Raw genomic sequence first — 17,472 nt, 5'->3', positions numbered from 1 at the left:
TATTTGCCTCGTGGCAAAATGTGTAGAATTGGCTTTAAAGCTGCAACAACAAAACATCTCTCTGCCCCACGACAAAATGGGTTGTGTTGCAGAAAAATCGCTTGAAAACAGCAACATTTTCTCAGAGGCAGGCCTTTAAAATGTTCCTTCCCAGTGCCCGAGACTTGGTCTGTCCGTCCATGGACTGCCGAAGTCATAATTCAACTCCTTGTATGTTATTCTCATCTCACTGAAGTTGTGTTCTGATTATGAAATGGTCCCCGATGAATTAGCTATCACAAAAAGTTTGAGAACCTGTGGCCTTGATGAACTGTATCTCTCTCATAGAAGGTCCAGTCTCCACTGCCAAACCCACGGATTCTCCAGCCACCACCCTCCACAATGTTCCAATGGCAACAACCACCACCCCTCCAACAGCCGCAACGACACTGACAACAACCAGCACCGCAGAGGGGAACATATTGACTGCAGGCCCCAGTGTCACCCAGGTGCCCATTCCCCCTCTACCACCCCCTGGCCCCACCATAGCCCCCCAAGTCCCCACGGGTGCAACCACTGCCCCGCAACCACCCCCTGCTCCGACCACGGTCAGTCGGGGTGGGGAGAATGGGACCACACTCTCTGCTCCGGACAGTCACACAGATCCCTCGCTGGAGACCACCATAGAACCTACGGTGGAAGCCACGTCGCCCGACACTACTAGTGACACTACAACAGGTGTGTGTGTGTGCTTGTGAGTGAAAGGCGAGCAGGTCTGTGTGTGATGTGTAGGATGTTGGATAGTAATGATACTCTTTTACCCCCAGGTGGTGGAGAAGACGGCACAGGTAAGAGTGTGTGTATGTTGTCTCAAGTTACAACGTGGTCATACAGCTAACATCAGCACAACATAATGTGCCTTCAGAAAGTATTCATACCCCTTGACTTATTCCACGTTTTGTTTTTACAGCCGAAATTCAAAATAGATTAAATAAAATAATCTCACCCACCTACACACAAATACTCCATAATGACAAAGTGAAAACATGATTTTAGAAATGTTAGCAAATTTATGGGAAATTAAATACAGAAATATCAAATTTGCATAAGTGTTCACTCCCCTGACTGAATCAATGTTAGAATCACCTTTGGCAGCGATTACAGCTGTGAGTCTTTCTGGGTATGTCTCTAAGAACTTTGGATAGTACAATATTTGCCTTTTTTTTTCAAGCTCTGTCAAATTGCTTGTTGATCATTGCAAGACAGCCATTTTCAAGTCAAAACTGTTACTAGGCCAATTGGCGACATTCAATGTTGTCTTTGTAAGCAACTCGTGTATATTTGGCATTGTGTTTTAAGTTATTGTCCTGCTTCAAGGCGATTTCATCTCCCAGAGTCTGTTGGAAAGCAGACTGAACCAGGTTTTCCTCTAGGATTTGGCTTGTGCTTAGCTCTATTAGGTTTATTTTTATCCTAAAAACTCTCTAGTCCTTGCTGATGACAAGCATATCCATAACATGATGCAGCCACCACCATGCTTGAAAATATGAAGAGTGGTTCTCAGTGATGTTGTGTTGGATTTGCCCCAAACCTAGTGCTTTGTATTCAGGACATAGTTAATTTCTTTGCCACATTTTTTGCAGTATTACTTTTTGCATTCAGAATGCATGTTTTGTAGTATTTCAGTCTGTACTGGCTTCCTTTTCACTCTGTCACTTAGGTTAGTATTGTGGAGTAACTGCAATATTGTTGATCCATCCTCAGTTTTCTCCTTTGTGAATTAATCTGTGTTTGAAAATCACTGCTCGACTGTGGAACCTTCAGATAATTATATACTATATATACAAGAAGTGGATTCGGCTATTTCAACCACACCCGTTGCTGACAGGTGTATACAATTGAGCACACAGCCATACAAACTTAATAGACAAACATTGGCAGTAGAATGGCCTTACTGAAGAGTTCAGTGACTTTCAATGTGGCACCTTCATAGGTTGCCACCTTTCCAACAAGTCCGTTCATCTAATTTCTGCCCTGCTTGAGCTGCCCCGGTCAACTGTAAGTGCTGTTATTATGAAGTGGAAACAAGTGGTAGGCAACACAAGCTCACAGAACGGGACCACCAAGTGCTGAAGCGCGTAGCACGTAAAAACCATCTGTCCTCTGTTGCAACACTCAATGACGAGCATCAAATTGCCTCTGGGAGCAACTTCAGCACAAGAACTGCTTGTTCGGGAGCTTCATGAAATGGGTTTCCATGACCGAGCAGCCGCACACAAGCCTAAGATCTCCATGCACAATGCCAAGTGTCGGCTGGAGTGGTGTAAAGCTCACCACCATTGGACTCTGGACCAGTGGAAATGCGTTCTCTGATGTGATGAATTAATAACGCTTAACCATTTGTCAATCTAACGGACGGTTCTGTGTTTGGCGGATGGCATGGGAAAGCTGCCTTCCCGAATACATAGTGCCAACTGTAAAGTTTTGTGGAGAAATAATAGTCTGGGGCTGTTTTTCATGGTTTGGGCTAGGCCTCTTTGTTCGAGTGAAGGGAAATCTTAACGCTACAGCAATGATGATTCTGTGCTTTGTGGCAAGTTTGAGGAAGGACCTTTGCAGTTTCAGTGCACAAAGCGAGGTCCATACAGAAATGTTTTGTCTAGATTGGTGTGGAAGAACTTGACTGGCTTGCACAGAGCCCTGACCTCAACCCCATCAAACACCTTTGGGATTAATTGGAACTGAGAGTCAGGCCTAATCGCCCAACATCCGTGCCCAACCTCACTATTGCTCTTGTGGCTGAATGGAAGCATGTCCCCGCAGCAATGTTCCAACATCTAGTGAAAAGCCTTCCCAGAAGAGTGGCGGCTGTTATAGCAGAAAATGGGGACCAACTCCATATTAAGGCCCATGATCTTGGAATGAGATGTAAGATGAGCAGGAGTCCACATATCTTTGGTCATGTAGTGTATGTGTGGGGTACAGAGATTAGGTAGTCATTGAAAAATCTATTATTGCACACAGAGTCCATGCAACCTATGTGATTTAAGCACATTGAATACTTATCGACTCAAGACATTTCAGCTTTTCATTTTTCATGAATTTATAATCATCATTCCACTTTGACATCATGGGGTATTGTGTGTAGGCCAGTGACACAAGATCTCAATTGATTCCATTTTAAGTTCAGGCTGTAACACAACGTTTAGAAAAAAGTCAAGGGGTGTGACTGCTTTTCTGAAGTCATAAGCAGTCGTGGCAGCGACGTGCCAATAATTAAACTGGCCTGTCGAACACACGCAGTATTCAAGCTCTGCATCTCTCCTCTGTCTGTATATATTTGTATCCGTCCTCTGTGCGCGCAGTATGAGCTGTTGAATTGGAATGGGTTGAATAGTCCTCTACTGCTCATCAGTTTCACTTACCTTCCTACCAACATGGTGCAGCACCATTCAATGTGCTGTGTCCATTCAATGTACAGTGTCCCACAGAGAACACTGAACATTCCACAGAATAACCAAAAAATGGCTATAATAGCAATAAGGCACCTCGGGGGTTTGTGGTATATAGCCAATATACCACGGCTAAGGGCTGTATCCAGAATATACCACCCCCCCCCCCCCCCATGCATTATTGCTTAAGTATTTGCAATACATGACTGTTCCTCATCTATTTGGTTAACCCCTCTGCTTCTGTAAAGTCTCATCGTTTGTGTCGTTGACTCTTTCTGCTCTGTAACGACAGTTAACGGCATCGCTACTGTCATTATTATGAAAATGTTATGGAAGACTAATGACGACGCTGTCCAAAAAAAACTGTTGCCAAGATGTCCTTACTGAGGAGCTCCTGTAATCGGTGCAGAAATCATGGAGTGGACAGTTTCATACAGCCTGTCTGACGCATACTGTTAACTATTAACACTATTGAGTAGTATTGGTTTTCTTTCAAATATTTGAGCTGATTTGTGCGCTTGATTGAGCTTGCCTGGTGCGATGGATCCAATGAATTGTCCAAAAAGTGCCAATCCAAACCCCATCGGGGCACCCGAGACCGGCTCAATCAAATGCCAAATCGAACTTGTACACATTTTTTGAATGTTGTTAAATTCTCTCTCTCTCTCTCTCTCTCCCTCGTTCTCTCAGACCAAAATACGCAATCAGATGACACGCCCATCATTGCGGTGATGGTGGCTCTGTCATCCCTGCTCGTCATCGTCTTCATCATCATCATCCTCTATATGCTCAGGTCAGTCATGTTCCTCTGGCAGAAACAACCCACGCCACTCATCTGGGTTGTGTTCAAAACCTTTTGTTCATCTTGTACTTGGCCTGTGTGGTCCAGCGGAAACTCGTCCCTGGATCGTGTTCATCAGGCACCAAATAGAAGAAACGGACTGAAACGGGGAGGGGCTTCCTGAACTTGTCCAATAAAAGTTTTTTTTAAATATGGCTACATTTTGATATGGTGTACCATAATGAATACACCCTGGTCTTCTCCCCCACAGTCGCGCCTTCAGCCTTATGTCTCAGGGAAGCATTTTTAAACGGAAAAGAAAAGTTTGGATGCAGGCATGATTTGTCTTTGGGCGGCAGCGTAGCCTAGTGGTTAGAGCGTTGGACTAGTAACCGGAAGGTTGCGAGTTCAAACCCCCGAGCTGACAAGGTACAAATCTGAACAGGCAGTTAACCCACAGGCCGTCATTGAAAATAAGAATATGTTCTTAACTGACTTGCCTGGTTAAATAAAGGTAAAATTAAAATTAAAATTTGAAATAGAGCTATACAATAGTCAGATATGAGACCCATGTACCATGCTAACGGAGTCGTACACACCTACTCACACAATTCATTACACATTGTAAAAGCGCAGAGCAGGAAACCGTTTGCTTGTCTTCTTTCATATACAAACATCCAGTGTGAATGAACCAAGTGTCATAGTAGTTACCATGGCAACGTCCGTGTGTGTGACTGTGTGGGTGATATTCTGCGTGTACAAGGCCTTCAGAAAGTATTCCCGCCCCATCGACTTTTCCACATTTTGTTACTACAGCCTGAATTGAAATGGATTCAATCGAGATTGTTTCAATGATCTACACAAAATACTCTCATGTCGAAGTTGAATTACGTTTTTAGAAATGTGAACCAATTCATAAAAAGCTGAAATGTCTGGAGTCAATAAAGTATGTTTTGTTATGGCAAGCCTAAATAAGTTCAGGAGTAAAAAGTTTCTTAACCAGAAGTCACACGTTGCATGGACTCCTCCTGTGTGCAAAAAATAGGGTTGATTTTTTTTAAACGACTACTGCGGCTCTCTGTACCCAACGCATACAATTATCTGTATGTTCCCTCAGTCGAGCAGTGAATTTCAAGCACAGATTCAAGCAGAAAGACCAGGGATGTTTTCCAATGGTTGACAAATAGCCTATTGGCCTAAAAAAAGATGGACGTCCTTTTTTAACTCCGTTGCCGGTTAGGAAGTGACTGAGGAGGTATTAACAACATTGTAGTTACTCCACAATACGAACATAAATGACAGTGAAAAGAATTTCAGAATAAAAACATATTGTTTGCATTTAGGGCGCTAAAGTAATACTGCAAAAAAAAATGAGGCAAAGAAATGTACTTTTTTTTCTTGAATACAACGTGTTATCTTTGGGGAAATTCCAACACATCACTGAGTCCCACCTATTTTCAAGCATGGTGGTGGCTCTATCATGTTATGGGTATGCTTGTCATCAAATGTATTTGTCACATACACATGGTTAGCAGATGTTAATGCGAGTGTAGCGAAATGCTTGTGCTTCTAGTTCCGACAATGCAGTAATAACCAACAAGTAATCTAACCAACAATTCCAAAACTACTGTCTTATGCACAGTGTAAGGGGATAAGAATATGTACATAAAGATATATGAATGAGTGATGGTACAGAGCAGCATAGCCAAGATACAGTAGATGGTATCGAGTACAGTATATACATATGAGATGAGTATGTAAACAAAGTGGCATAGTTAAAGTGGCTAGTGATACATGTATTACATAAGGATGCAGTAGATGATATAGAGTACAGTGTATATACATATTCATATGAGATGAATAATGTAGGGTATGTAAACATTATATTAGGTAGCATTGTTTAAAGTGGCTAGTGATATACTTTACATTTCCCATCAATTCCCATTATTAAAGCAGAGACTAGAGAGTTTTAGGATAAGAAGAAACAGACTACAGCTAAGCACAGGCAAAATCCTAGGGGAAAACCTGGTTGTCTGCTTTCCAAAGACACTTGGGGACATTCACCATTCAGCAGGACAATTACCTAAAACACAAGGCCAAATATCCACTGGGGTTGCTGACCAAGATGACATTGAATGTTCCCGAGTGGCCTAGTTAAAGTTTTGACTTAAATCAGCTTGAAAATCTATGGGAATTGTCTAGCAATTATCAACAATCAGTTTGACAGATTTTTTAAAAGTATTTTTTAAAGAATAATGGGCAGGTGTTGTACAACCCCTAAAGACTCACAGCTGTATTCGATGGCAAAGGTGATTCTAACATGTACTGACTCTTGTGGTGGGGGTGGTTGAATACTTGTTTTACGTTACCAAAAAGTAGTAAATCTCTTCCATTTTGACATAACTGTGTATTTTGTGTAGGTCGTTGACTTTTTAATCCCACTTTGTGACACTACAAAATGTGGAAAAATTCAAAGGGTGTGAGTATTCGTGTGTGTCGTATGATTGACAGGTTTAAGAAGTACAAGCAGGCCGGCAGCCATTCCAACTCCTTCAGGCTGACCAACGGTAGATCAGATGATACAGGTAACTGTGTGTGTGTGTGTGTGTGTGTGTGTGTGTGTGTGTGTGTGTGTGTGTGTGTGTGTGTGTGTGTGTGTGTGTGTGTGTGTGTGTGTGTGTGTGTGTGTGTGTGTGTGTGTGTGTGTGTGTGTGTGTGTGTGTGTGTGTGTGTGTGTGTGTGTGTGTGTGTGTGTGTATATACACACACACACACGTGTGTTTTCTGTGTGATAACGTGCATGTTTTTTCTGTGATCATACATTTACCAGAATTTTTATGCATGTCTCTATCATAGCCAACTTTCTCCATTGTTCTGTGTTCAGATAAAATTACATTGGTTTTCTGATCATTTACTGATCCTTGGCCAAAGCAGTTGTTCAATATGATGAATTGTGGCACACTAGCAGTGTTGAATTGTTTTATGGCACCCCCTTGTGGGCTTTTATTAACACACCCACAGTCAGTTTGGAGAAGTTGCATGTGTAGATTAGAATCTGTTTTAATGTATAATATAACATTTTCTATCGTTCATTAATTTATAATAATTGGTTGGTGAATGTCTCACTATCTTTGTTGTTGGCAGTGTCTCAACAATAAGGGTTTTTCTCTCCCCAACCCCCTTTCCCTGTGGGCCTCAATCGCCACCTATCTTTCCTGTCCCATTACTTCCCTCCCTTCCTGCTCTTGCAGAGCTCCAGAGTGTGCCGCTATTGGCCCGCTCGCCTAGCACCAACAGGAAGTACCCACCCCTTGTTGTTGACAAGCTGGAGGAGGATATGAATCGTCGCATGGCTGATGACAACAAGCTCTTCCGGGAGGAGTTCAATGTATGGAGTCTGCGTGCACATACATGCATACATGCATACATGCATACATGCATACATACATGCATACATACATGCATACATGCATACATGCATACATGCATACATACATGCATACATACATACATACATACATACATACATACATACATACATACATACATACATACATACATACATACATACATACATACATGCATGCATACAAGTCAAACCTACAAGTCAAACATTTGGACACACCTACTCATTCAAGGGTTTTTCTTTTTGTACTATTTCCTATATTGTAGAATGATAGTGAAGACATCATCTTTGAAATATCACATATGGAATCTTTTAATAACCAAAGGAGTGTTAAACAAATCTTAAAGTAGCCACCCCTTTGTCTTGATGACAGCTTTAGATACTTTTGGCATTCTCTCAACCAGCTTCATGAGGTAGTCACCTGGAATTCATTTGAATTAAGAGGTGGTCCTTGTTAAAAGTTAATTTGTGGAATTTCTTTCCTTCTTAATGCGTTTGAGTTATGTTGTGACAAGGTAGGGGTGGTATACAGAAGATAGCCCTACTTGGTAAAAGAGTGTGCAGAATATTTCAATAATGTTGAACGTTTCTTCAAGTGCAGTCGCTTCAAGAACAGACACCTCTCAACATCAACTGTTTAGATGAGACTGCGTGAATCAGGTCTTCATGGTCGAATTGCTGCAAAGAAACCACTACTAAAGGACACCAATAATAAGAAGAGACTTGATTGGGCCGAGAAACACAAGCAATGGACATTCGATCAGTGGAAATCTGTCCTTTGGTCTGATGAGTCCAAATGTTTGATTGTTTTTGTTCCAGCCCGCCGTGTCTTTGTGACGCAGAGTAGGTGAACAGATGATCTCCGCATGTTTTGTTCCCACCGTGAAGCATGGAGGAGAAGGTGTGATGGTGCTTTGCTGGTGACAGTCAGTGATTTATTTAGAATTCAAGGCACACTTAACCAGCATGGCTACCACATCATTCTGCAGCGACATCTGGTTTGCGCTTAGTGGAAATTTTATTTTATTTTCAATATGACAATGACCCAAAACACACCACCAGGCTGTGTAAGGGCTATTTGAACAAGAATGAGAGTGATGGAGTGCTGCATCAGATGACCTGGACTCCACAATCACCCGACCTCAACCCAATTGCGATGGTTTGGGATGTGGTGTACCGCAGAGTGAAGAAAAAGCAGCCAACAAGTGCTCAGCTTATGTGGGAACTCCTTCAAGACTGTTAGAAAAGCATTCCAGGTGAAGCAAGTTGAGAGAATGCCAAGAATGTGCAAAGCTGTCATAAAGGCAAAGGGTGGCTACTTTGAAGAATCTCAAATATAAAATAATATATATTGTTTAACCCTTTTTTTTGGTTACTACATGACTCCATATGTGTTATTTCATAGTTCTGATGTCTTCACTATTATTCTATAATGTAGAAAATAGTAAATAAAATAAAAGACCCTTCATTGAGTAGGTGTGTACAAACATTTGACTGGTACTATATATATCTATATATATACTCTCACACGCACGCACACACACACACGCCTTACACACAGTCATCTATGTCCTTGTCAGGACAATAGGCGGGTAGAATTTGCAACTAGAACGCTCTGCATGGGAGTAGCTACTGATTGGAGTGGTATACTCCCCTACACAGAGCCTATGTGTCCCAATAATACCTAATACCCTTAGCTTTCTTTCCTTATTTGCTTTTCGTGGAATTGCAAAGAAGATTATCACTCTAGGGACACACCGATAGGAACATGCATTACAGGGCATTAATCTCAAATAATTATTACCTGTGTGTGGCTAATGGCCCTCTGTCTGTGTGTCCAGGCGCTGCCGGTGTGTCCCATCCAGGCGTCATGCGACGCGGCCTCTAAGGAGGAGAACAAGGAGAAGAACCGATACGTCAACATCCTGCCATGTGAGTCCCCAACGCAGAGCTAAAGCCCAATTCTGTTTAGAAGTAGCCAGCATGGCATAGAACTGCTTGTTACCTTATCCAACAAAAACATCCGTTGGAAATACATTGTCAACGTTGCGAACAAGAACAAATCGTAATTCAGGAAGTTGTATACAGCAACAGCTAAACCCGGCTAGTCTCTGTAAAATAGCTCATTAGCAGCATCGAGCGGTGTTCTACAAAGTATGTTTTGCTCTCGTGGATTTCTATTCCTTGGCTTCGATCGGCATGTATTTGACATTTGGCGCTATAATGTAAATGTTTACATGTAGCTCCTGTTTAAAACGCAGGCTTGCCGTTCATCTAATCCAGGTTCTGTTTGTGTGTGTTTCAGATGACCACTCCAGGGTGCATCTGTCGTCTCTAGAGGGAGTTCCAGACTCTGACTTCATCAATGCGTCCTTCATCAACGTGAGTGATGCCACAAGCCGTGGACATCGATGACAAGCTGTGTCTGACGTGTTTTTTTTTATATTTGTTTTATATTGAGCGACCCCCTCGGCCAGTTCTCCCTTGTCAGAGAGGTCTTTTGACCTCCACGGGACTCCCTGGATAAATGAAGTTTAAACGGATCGATAAAAGGTTGCGTTAGAATGGTGACATTCATCACTCTCGCTCTCTCGCCGTCGCTTCCTTTGCTCTCTCTTTTTTATAAAAATACTATTTCATTTGTAGAACGCATGTCCCACTCTCGGTGTGCGTGAAGTTTTGAAACGGCATCGATCCATCAGAAAGTAGAGAAACACGGACGGGACATCAGGACTTTACTTAACGATGCAAGACATGGTCATGAAACAGAACGTTCAAACGGAACGTTTTTTTTTTCTCAACCCCTTTCCTTTTCTGCCGTCCTCTTGTTCCCAGGGTTACCAAGAGAAGAACAAGTTCATTGCAGCTCAAGGTAAGGTGGCTTTCCTAGCTAGCCGCTGGGATAGGCTCATGTAATGCACCCTATTCCCAATTTATTGCCCTACGTTTGCACCAGAGTCATTGCGTCCTATTCACCACGTAGTGCACCAAATAGGGACTAGTGTTCCGTGTGGGACGCAGGCCCCGGATTAAAGCGCCCTGTCTCTCGGTTCCATTCAATCTGATGAGCTTTATTGACATCGCAATGTGACGACATATTACGTTGCCAAATCAAACGTACAGGTTTTGCATTTAATCGGTGATGATAATATAGCTCTTCTGTCTCTCTCTCAGGGCCAAAGGAGGAGACGGTAAACGACTTCTGGAGAATGATCTGGGAACAGAACACCGCCACCATCGTGATGGTGACCAACTTGAAGGAGAGAAAAGAGGTAGGGAAAGAAGGGGGCGGGGTGAGAACTGGGGTGTGTTCAGGAAGGTGAAACGTTCAGAACGTTGCCTATTTTAACACTTTTTAAAGGCATTTATAATATATGTTCTAAGAAATGTATTTAGATCTGAACCGTTCTGTGAAACTTGCACCCTCCTGAAAAGACCCCGGCTCGGTCTTTCTTTATTAGAGGCTATATGAAGATGATGGGGTATGTTCAGCATGTCACATTTCCAACGTGAACGTATGAGTGTACAACTATGAGTGTTTGTTTCTTTTCATTTGAAAGAAATCCATACAGCGGCAATCTCTCTGTGTGTCTCAGTGTAAGTGTGCCCAGTACTGGCCTGACCAGGGCTGCTGGACCTACGGCAACATCCGGGTCTCTGTGGAAGACATGATGGTGCTGGTGGACTACACCATCCGCAAGTTCTGCATCCAACAGGTAACCCTGGCGTCCCCCTCTTCTCACCTCTGTATCCACAGGTACGCTTCTCTTCCCTCCCTCCCTCCCTCGTTTATCCTCTTTTCTCCCGGCTCCTCTCACCACACCATCTATCAAAGCCATGCCCTACAGACACCAAGCATTCTCTAATGAACAACACGCTTAGCGGGTCTCTAAAATGTGAGCGAGGTTAAGGTGAAGATGGCACTAAGCTTGTATGATACTTCAAAACAGTTATACTAAAAGTGTTTCTGCCACACCCCACTCCTCTCTCTAGGTGGGGGATGTGGGGGGTAAGAAGCCCCAGCGGCTGGTGACCCAGTTCCACTTCACCAGCTGGCCAGACTTTGGCGTTCCCTTCACACCCATCGGCATGCTTAAGTTCCTCAAGAAGGTCAAGACCTGCAACCCCCAGTACTCCGGCCCCATCGTGGTCCACTGCAGGTCAGTGTGTGTGTCTTATTGGTGGCAGCCGAGGTGGTTCACCGATGCCAAGCTAATGCCTAGATTTAAGCTGACTGGGCTAACACGACACAGGTTCAGTCACACACTACAAAGTAGCTTTCTGTTTATGTTCGTTTCTGACTCACGCTCTCTCTCTCTACCTGTGTGTGTCGGACTGTGTATCAGTGCGGGGGTGGGGAGGACAGGTACCTTCATAGTGATAGACGCCATGTTGGATATGATGAACACCGAGAGGAAGGTGGACGTCTTTGGCTTCGTCACGCGCATCAGAGCCCAGCGCTGCCAAATGGTCCAGACCGACGTAAGTTGTTATGACCACAACATTACCCAGACTGCAATAAGATTACAACATTACATTATTACCCTGACTTGAATAAGACCACAACGTTACCCTGACTTGAACAAGACCACACCGTTACCCTGACTTGATTAAAGACCACACACTCACATCATTATAATGTATGAATTATATAAACAGGTTTCCACTCAAGTCTCAAATTGGGAGCTTTGAGTGTGTGGGTATTACCTGTTCATGTTGTGTTCTCTTCTGACACCTCTTGTGGATGTATAATATGAGCATCGCAAGTATACTAAAAGTCTAAGGATTTCGCTCTCTCGTCCTTCTCTCTCTACTTCACCCTCTTCCTTCTCCCCACAGATGCAATACGTGTTCATCTTCCAGGCCATGCTGGAGCACTACCTGTACGGAGACACAGAGCTGGAGGTGACCTCCCTGGAGTCCCACCTGGCTAAGCTCTACGCCCCCTCCGCCGCCGGCTGTGGGGGCATGGAAGCAGAGTTCAAGGTGATTTTGTTTGTCTGGTGTAATGGAATAGTCCCAAAAGTGCAAGCTAAATCAAGCGCACCTCAGCTACAAGTGTTTAAAAGGATTTGACCATAGCACATCTATTTGACTCAAATGGAAGAAAATTGAGGGTCGTTTTTTTGATGTTACAAAATGTTTTGCTACGGTGTGCACTAATGAATATGATTAAAGTTTAAACTGTTGCAGTGGCAGTTGACTTGAGAGCATTTTTTTCCCCCTAGGTAATGTTTTTCAGTCTCTCTGAATGCTAAGCCTCTGGTTTTGTCTCCCCACACAGAAGCTGACCTCCATCAAGATCCAGAACGACAAGATGAGGACAGGCAACCTGCCGGCAAACATGAAGAAGAACAGAGTTCTCCAGATCATCCCATGTGAGTTGACGGCTTCTACTGTTCCAGATAACCTCGCCTGAGACCTGAAGACTTGTGTTAGCTCCCCGAGCTAATGCCTAGGCTTTGGCGTAGCAGATTACCGCAGTCTAATGTTAAAGTCGGTCACAGAACTCCGTGCAATGTAACCTGTTTGTGGGTGTCTTGTAGACGAGTTCAACAGAGTGATCAATCCAGTCAAGAGAGGGGAGGAGAGCACGGATTATGTCAACGCTTCCTTCATTGATGTGAGTAGACAGTCGTACTGCGTTACGGGTTTTGAAAATTAGACAAATTAACAGAACTTTAGCGCCAATACAAGTAACTATTCACATGTAGGTTGAATGTAAGGATAAGCCTGTCTTGAAATGATCGTGGAGGTAGAGAACATTGGCGAGGGTCTGGGAAGGTTACACAACTGATAAAGGCTGAAATGGCTCCTACAATGGTTGTTGTGGAGGTGTGTGTGTGTGTGTGGTTTCGTGTGTGTGTGTAGTTTCGTGTGTCCTAGCTGACCTGTGTGTCTGGTCCAGGGCTACCGTCAGAAGGACTCGTACATGGCCAGTCAGGGCCCGCTGCAGCACACCATCGAAGACTTCTGGAGGATGATCTGGGAGTGGAGGAGCTGCTCCATAGTCATGCTCACTGAGCTGGAGGAGAGAGGACAGGTATGGAGAGATGGACCTTTTACTCAGCCCAGTCATGCCATGCCAGAAGTAGAGAGAACAATTATTGGAAGGGGAAAGTCTTCTTATTGGTCCGTTTCCCGGTTCTGTCTTGTCATTAGAGGATCGTTCTCTGCTAGTTTAACTACTTCCTGGAGCTGAATGCACAGTGCCATGAGCCTGGGAAACGACTGCGCTTCACATACTTTGTCTCTTTTTCCTCCGGCTCTCTCTGCCTTTTTCTCTCTCTGCCTTGCTCTCTCTCCATCTCCCGCTCTCTCTCCATCTCCCGCTCTCTCTCCATCTCCCGCTCTCTCTCCATCTCCCGCTCTCTCTCCATCTCCCGCTCTCTCTCCATCTCCCGCTGTCTTTCTGTAGGAAAAGTGTGCTCAGTATTGGCCCAGTGACGGGGTGATGGTGTGTGGTGACCTCTCCATCGAGCTAAAGAGGGAGGAGGAGAGTGAGAGCTACACTGTTAGAGACCTCCTGGTTACCAACAACCGGGTGAGGACAGAGGCCACCTCGAAACCCCCCCCCCCCCCAAAAGAACTCTAGTAGTCAACACAGCCCATTCAAAACACCATCTGCACACACACCCTAAGCCAAGGTCAACTGAATTCAGTCACGTCTGTGTGTCTTCAGAGTGTGGGTGTGTCTCCCTTACGCTCTCCCTCTTACTCGCTCACTCTCTTTAGGAGAACAAGGCTCGCGCGGTGAGGCAGTTCCATTTTCATGGCTGGCCGGAGGTGGGCATCCCCGGCGACGGAAAGGGGATGATCAACATCATCGCCGCGGTCCAGAAGCAGCAGCAACAATCTGGCAACCACCCCATCACTGTCCACTGCAGGTAACCTTCACCTAACGTTCTAACAATGTTCGAGTCAATACCTTTACAGAAATGTGTAACCTAACATCCAACTCTGTAGCATTTGCCATTTATTGTTGTGTTTTTTTTTTTGTGGGTGGGCGTGCGTCTAACCTTGGTTTATCTCTGTGTGTGTGTTGTCAGTGCGGGCGCGGGGCGGACGGGGACCTTCTGTGCCCTGAGCACGGTCCTGGAGCGGGTGAAGGCTGAGGCCATCCTGGATGTCTTTCAGACTGTCAAGAGCCTCCGGCTGCAAAGGCCCCACATGGTGCAGACACTGGTGAGGACACACTATGGACATAATTTATCACACAAAAAGAGAAATTATATATGTACTGTAAAGCTCATTATAATCTGCTGCGCAATGTAATTATACACCTTTAATGATGTACTTTTTAAAATGTGTTTGGCCAACTGTTCACTGCATGTGATGCATTTAGGAGTTGCTAGCTTAGGAACTCGCATTCAGTAATATGCCTTCCTGTCTTTTTTATTATTATGGTTAACTCGTGGCCAAAAATCCTTGTGAATAATGTGGAAAGTATTGTGAAAATGGTGCTGCTTAGTGTCTAGCGTACCATGTTTGTTGTCAACAACAACATGTGAATACAAGTAAGCTAGCGTAAACTCCTCAACGAGCTCTTGGCTCACCTAGTTAGAAACTCCACATTTATTTATTTTTTCCCCCACCATTTCTTCTTAATAGGTGATCATCACCAAATGAGACATTGTCTGTGTGTGTGCTTGAGTTCATTTACTTTTGAATCGTTTAGCAGACGTTAAGTGCCTTGCTCAAGGGCAAATCGGCATATTTTTCGGTTACTGGCCCAATGCTCTTAACCGCTAGGCTACCTGCCGCCCTTTTCTCTGCTGTTTTTAGACGGCATTGGAAACAACTTTTTTTTGGCGACTTTTGCAATTCAGTTTGCAAATGAATTGATCTTGGTTGTGTACTTTATGTTTTCTACTCATCGTTGGGATGTTCTCTCTCTCGTGTTTAGGAGCAGTACGAGTTCTGCTACAAAGTGGTCCAGGAGTATATCGATGCCTTTTCTGACTACGCCAACTTCAAGTAGGGACCCACACGGGGGGACGGACATCCGTACACAGTCATAAACACACACCAAACCCACACGTACCGGACGGAAAGAAAACTTTAACTGTTCACGGCTTAGATGACTGGGCAGCCTGCGTGCACAGAGGAAAAGGGAATTGAAGTTTTGTGACGGAGCCAAGTGCAGCGCTGCAGTGTACCGGAGGGAGTGAATATCAGAGATGCCTTCTTGAATATTTTGTAATATTGAGCTTGTTAATACGGGCCCCTTGTCCCTATCCCCCCCCACATCTATCCCCCCACATCTATCACCCCACATCTATCCCCCCACATCGACACTCCCCAATCCACCCAATGTACATATACTGTACTTACCCTGTCACATTTGTGGGTTTTGTTTTTAGGTCAAGTTTAAGTTTGGCTGCATTTTTAGGGTGACATAATGTGTTTTATGGGTATGTGTGTGTACATAGACCGTGCCAGTCAAAGGTTTGGACACACTTACTCATTCAAGGGTTTTTCTTTATTTGTTCTTTATTTCCTACATTGTAGAATAATAGTGAAGACACAAACTATGAAGTAACACATATGAAATCGTGTAGTAACCAAAAAAAGTGTGAAACAAATCTAAATGTATGGTATATTTGAGATTCTTCAAAGTAGCCATCCTTTACCTTGATGACAGCTTTGCAAACTCTTGGTGTCGTCTTAACCTGGAATGCTTTTCCAACAGTCTTGAAGGAGTTCCCACATATGCTGAGCACTTGTTGGCTGCTTTTCCTTCACTCTGCGGTCCAACTCCTCCCAAACCATCTCAATTGGGTTGAGGTCAGGTGATTGTGGAGGCCAGGTCATCTGATGCAGCACTCCCATCACTCTCATTCTTGGTCAAATAGCCCTTCCACAGCCTAGAGGTGTGTGAGGTCATTGTCCTGTTGAAAAACAAATGATGGACTCACTAAGCGTAAACCAGATGAGATGGCGTATCACTGCAGAATGCTGGTTACGCGTGCCTTGTATTCTAAATAAATCACTGACAGTGTCACCAGCAAAGCACCATCACACCACCTCCTCCATGGTTCATGGTGGGAACCACACATGCAGAGATCATCCCGTTCACCTACTCTGCGTCTCACAAAGACACGGCGGTTGTAACCAAAAATCTCAACTTTGGACAAGACCAAGGGACAAATTTCCACCGGTCCAATGTCCATTGCTCGTGTTTCTTGACCCAAGCAAGTCTCTTCTTCTTATTGGTGTCCTTTAGTAGTGGATTCTTTGCAGCAATTTGACCATGACGGCCTGATTCTGAATTATTTACTATTGCTGCAATCCGAGGCTTGTAACTCTAATAAACATATCCTCTGCATCAGAGGTAACTGGGTCTTCCTTTCCTGTGGCGGTCCTCATGAGAGCCTGTTTTGCCATAGCGCTTGATGGATTTTGCAACTGCAACTGCAACTTTCAAAGTTCTAGAAATGTTCTGGATTTCCTGACCTTCGTGTCTGTCATTTCTCTTTGCTTATTTGAGCTGTTCTTGTCCTGATATGGACTTGGTCTTATATCAAATAGGTCCATCTTCTGTATACCACACTTACCTTGTCACAACACAACTGATTAGCTCAAATGCATTAAGAAGGAAAGAAATTCCACAAATTAACTTGACATGTCACACCTGTTAATTTGAAATGCATACCAGGTGACTACATCATGAAGGTGGTTGAGAGAATGCCAGGTGTGTGCAAAGCTGTCAATGCAAAGGGTGGCTACTTTGAAGAATCTAAAATATGAAATGGATTTTGATTTGTTAAACACTTTTTTTGGTTACTACATGATTCCATATGTGTTATTTCATAGTTTTGATGGTTTCACTATTTTTCTACAATGTAGAAAAT

General features: G+C 43.9%; 1 protein-coding gene across 7 annotated transcripts in view; it reads left to right on the top strand.

The window, feature by feature from the left end:
- The window catches only part of LOC124003857 (receptor-type tyrosine-protein phosphatase alpha-like), a 46,951-nt gene extending 30,793 nt beyond the window's left edge, over window positions 1-16,158 (top strand). For 4 of the 7 annotated variants that reach the window (XM_046312471.1, XM_046312466.1, XM_046312468.1 and 1 more), the window contains exons 4-23: window positions 328-717; window positions 807-827; window positions 4,122-4,224; window positions 6,724-6,797; window positions 7,464-7,600; window positions 9,460-9,550; window positions 9,924-10,000; window positions 10,454-10,490; window positions 10,793-10,890; window positions 11,179-11,334; window positions 11,612-11,778; window positions 11,965-12,100; window positions 12,458-12,604; window positions 12,903-12,996; window positions 13,165-13,241; window positions 13,527-13,661; window positions 14,037-14,162; window positions 14,354-14,505; window positions 14,668-14,803; window positions 15,525-16,158. In XM_046312471.1, the coding sequence (XP_046168427.1) occupies window positions 328-717; window positions 807-827; window positions 4,122-4,224; window positions 6,724-6,797; window positions 7,464-7,600; window positions 9,460-9,550; window positions 9,924-10,000; window positions 10,454-10,490; window positions 10,793-10,890; window positions 11,179-11,334; window positions 11,612-11,778; window positions 11,965-12,100; window positions 12,458-12,604; window positions 12,903-12,996; window positions 13,165-13,241; window positions 13,527-13,661; window positions 14,037-14,162; window positions 14,354-14,505; window positions 14,668-14,803; window positions 15,525-15,599 (2,429 nt within the window). In that variant the 3' untranslated portion in view covers window positions 15,600-16,158. The remainder of the gene's footprint in view (window positions 1-327; window positions 718-806; window positions 828-4,121; window positions 4,225-6,723; window positions 6,798-7,463; window positions 7,601-9,459; window positions 9,551-9,923; window positions 10,001-10,453; window positions 10,491-10,792; window positions 10,891-11,178; window positions 11,335-11,611; window positions 11,779-11,964; window positions 12,101-12,457; window positions 12,605-12,902; window positions 12,997-13,164; window positions 13,242-13,526; window positions 13,662-14,036; window positions 14,163-14,353; window positions 14,506-14,667; window positions 14,804-15,524) is intronic. The other 3 variants (XM_046312472.1, XM_046312469.1, XM_046312473.1) reach the window with 2 other exon arrangements.
- Window positions 16,159-17,472: the final 1,314 nt, after the last annotated feature.

The sequence above is a fragment of the Oncorhynchus gorbuscha genome, linkage group LG18, assembly GCF_021184085.1.
Source record: "Oncorhynchus gorbuscha isolate QuinsamMale2020 ecotype Even-year linkage group LG18, OgorEven_v1.0, whole genome shotgun sequence".
Taxonomy (NCBI): domain Eukaryota; kingdom Metazoa; phylum Chordata; class Actinopteri; order Salmoniformes; family Salmonidae; genus Oncorhynchus; species Oncorhynchus gorbuscha.
The sequence above is the reverse complement of the archived record's forward strand: the minus strand, read 5'-3'. Positions and strand labels throughout refer to the sequence as shown.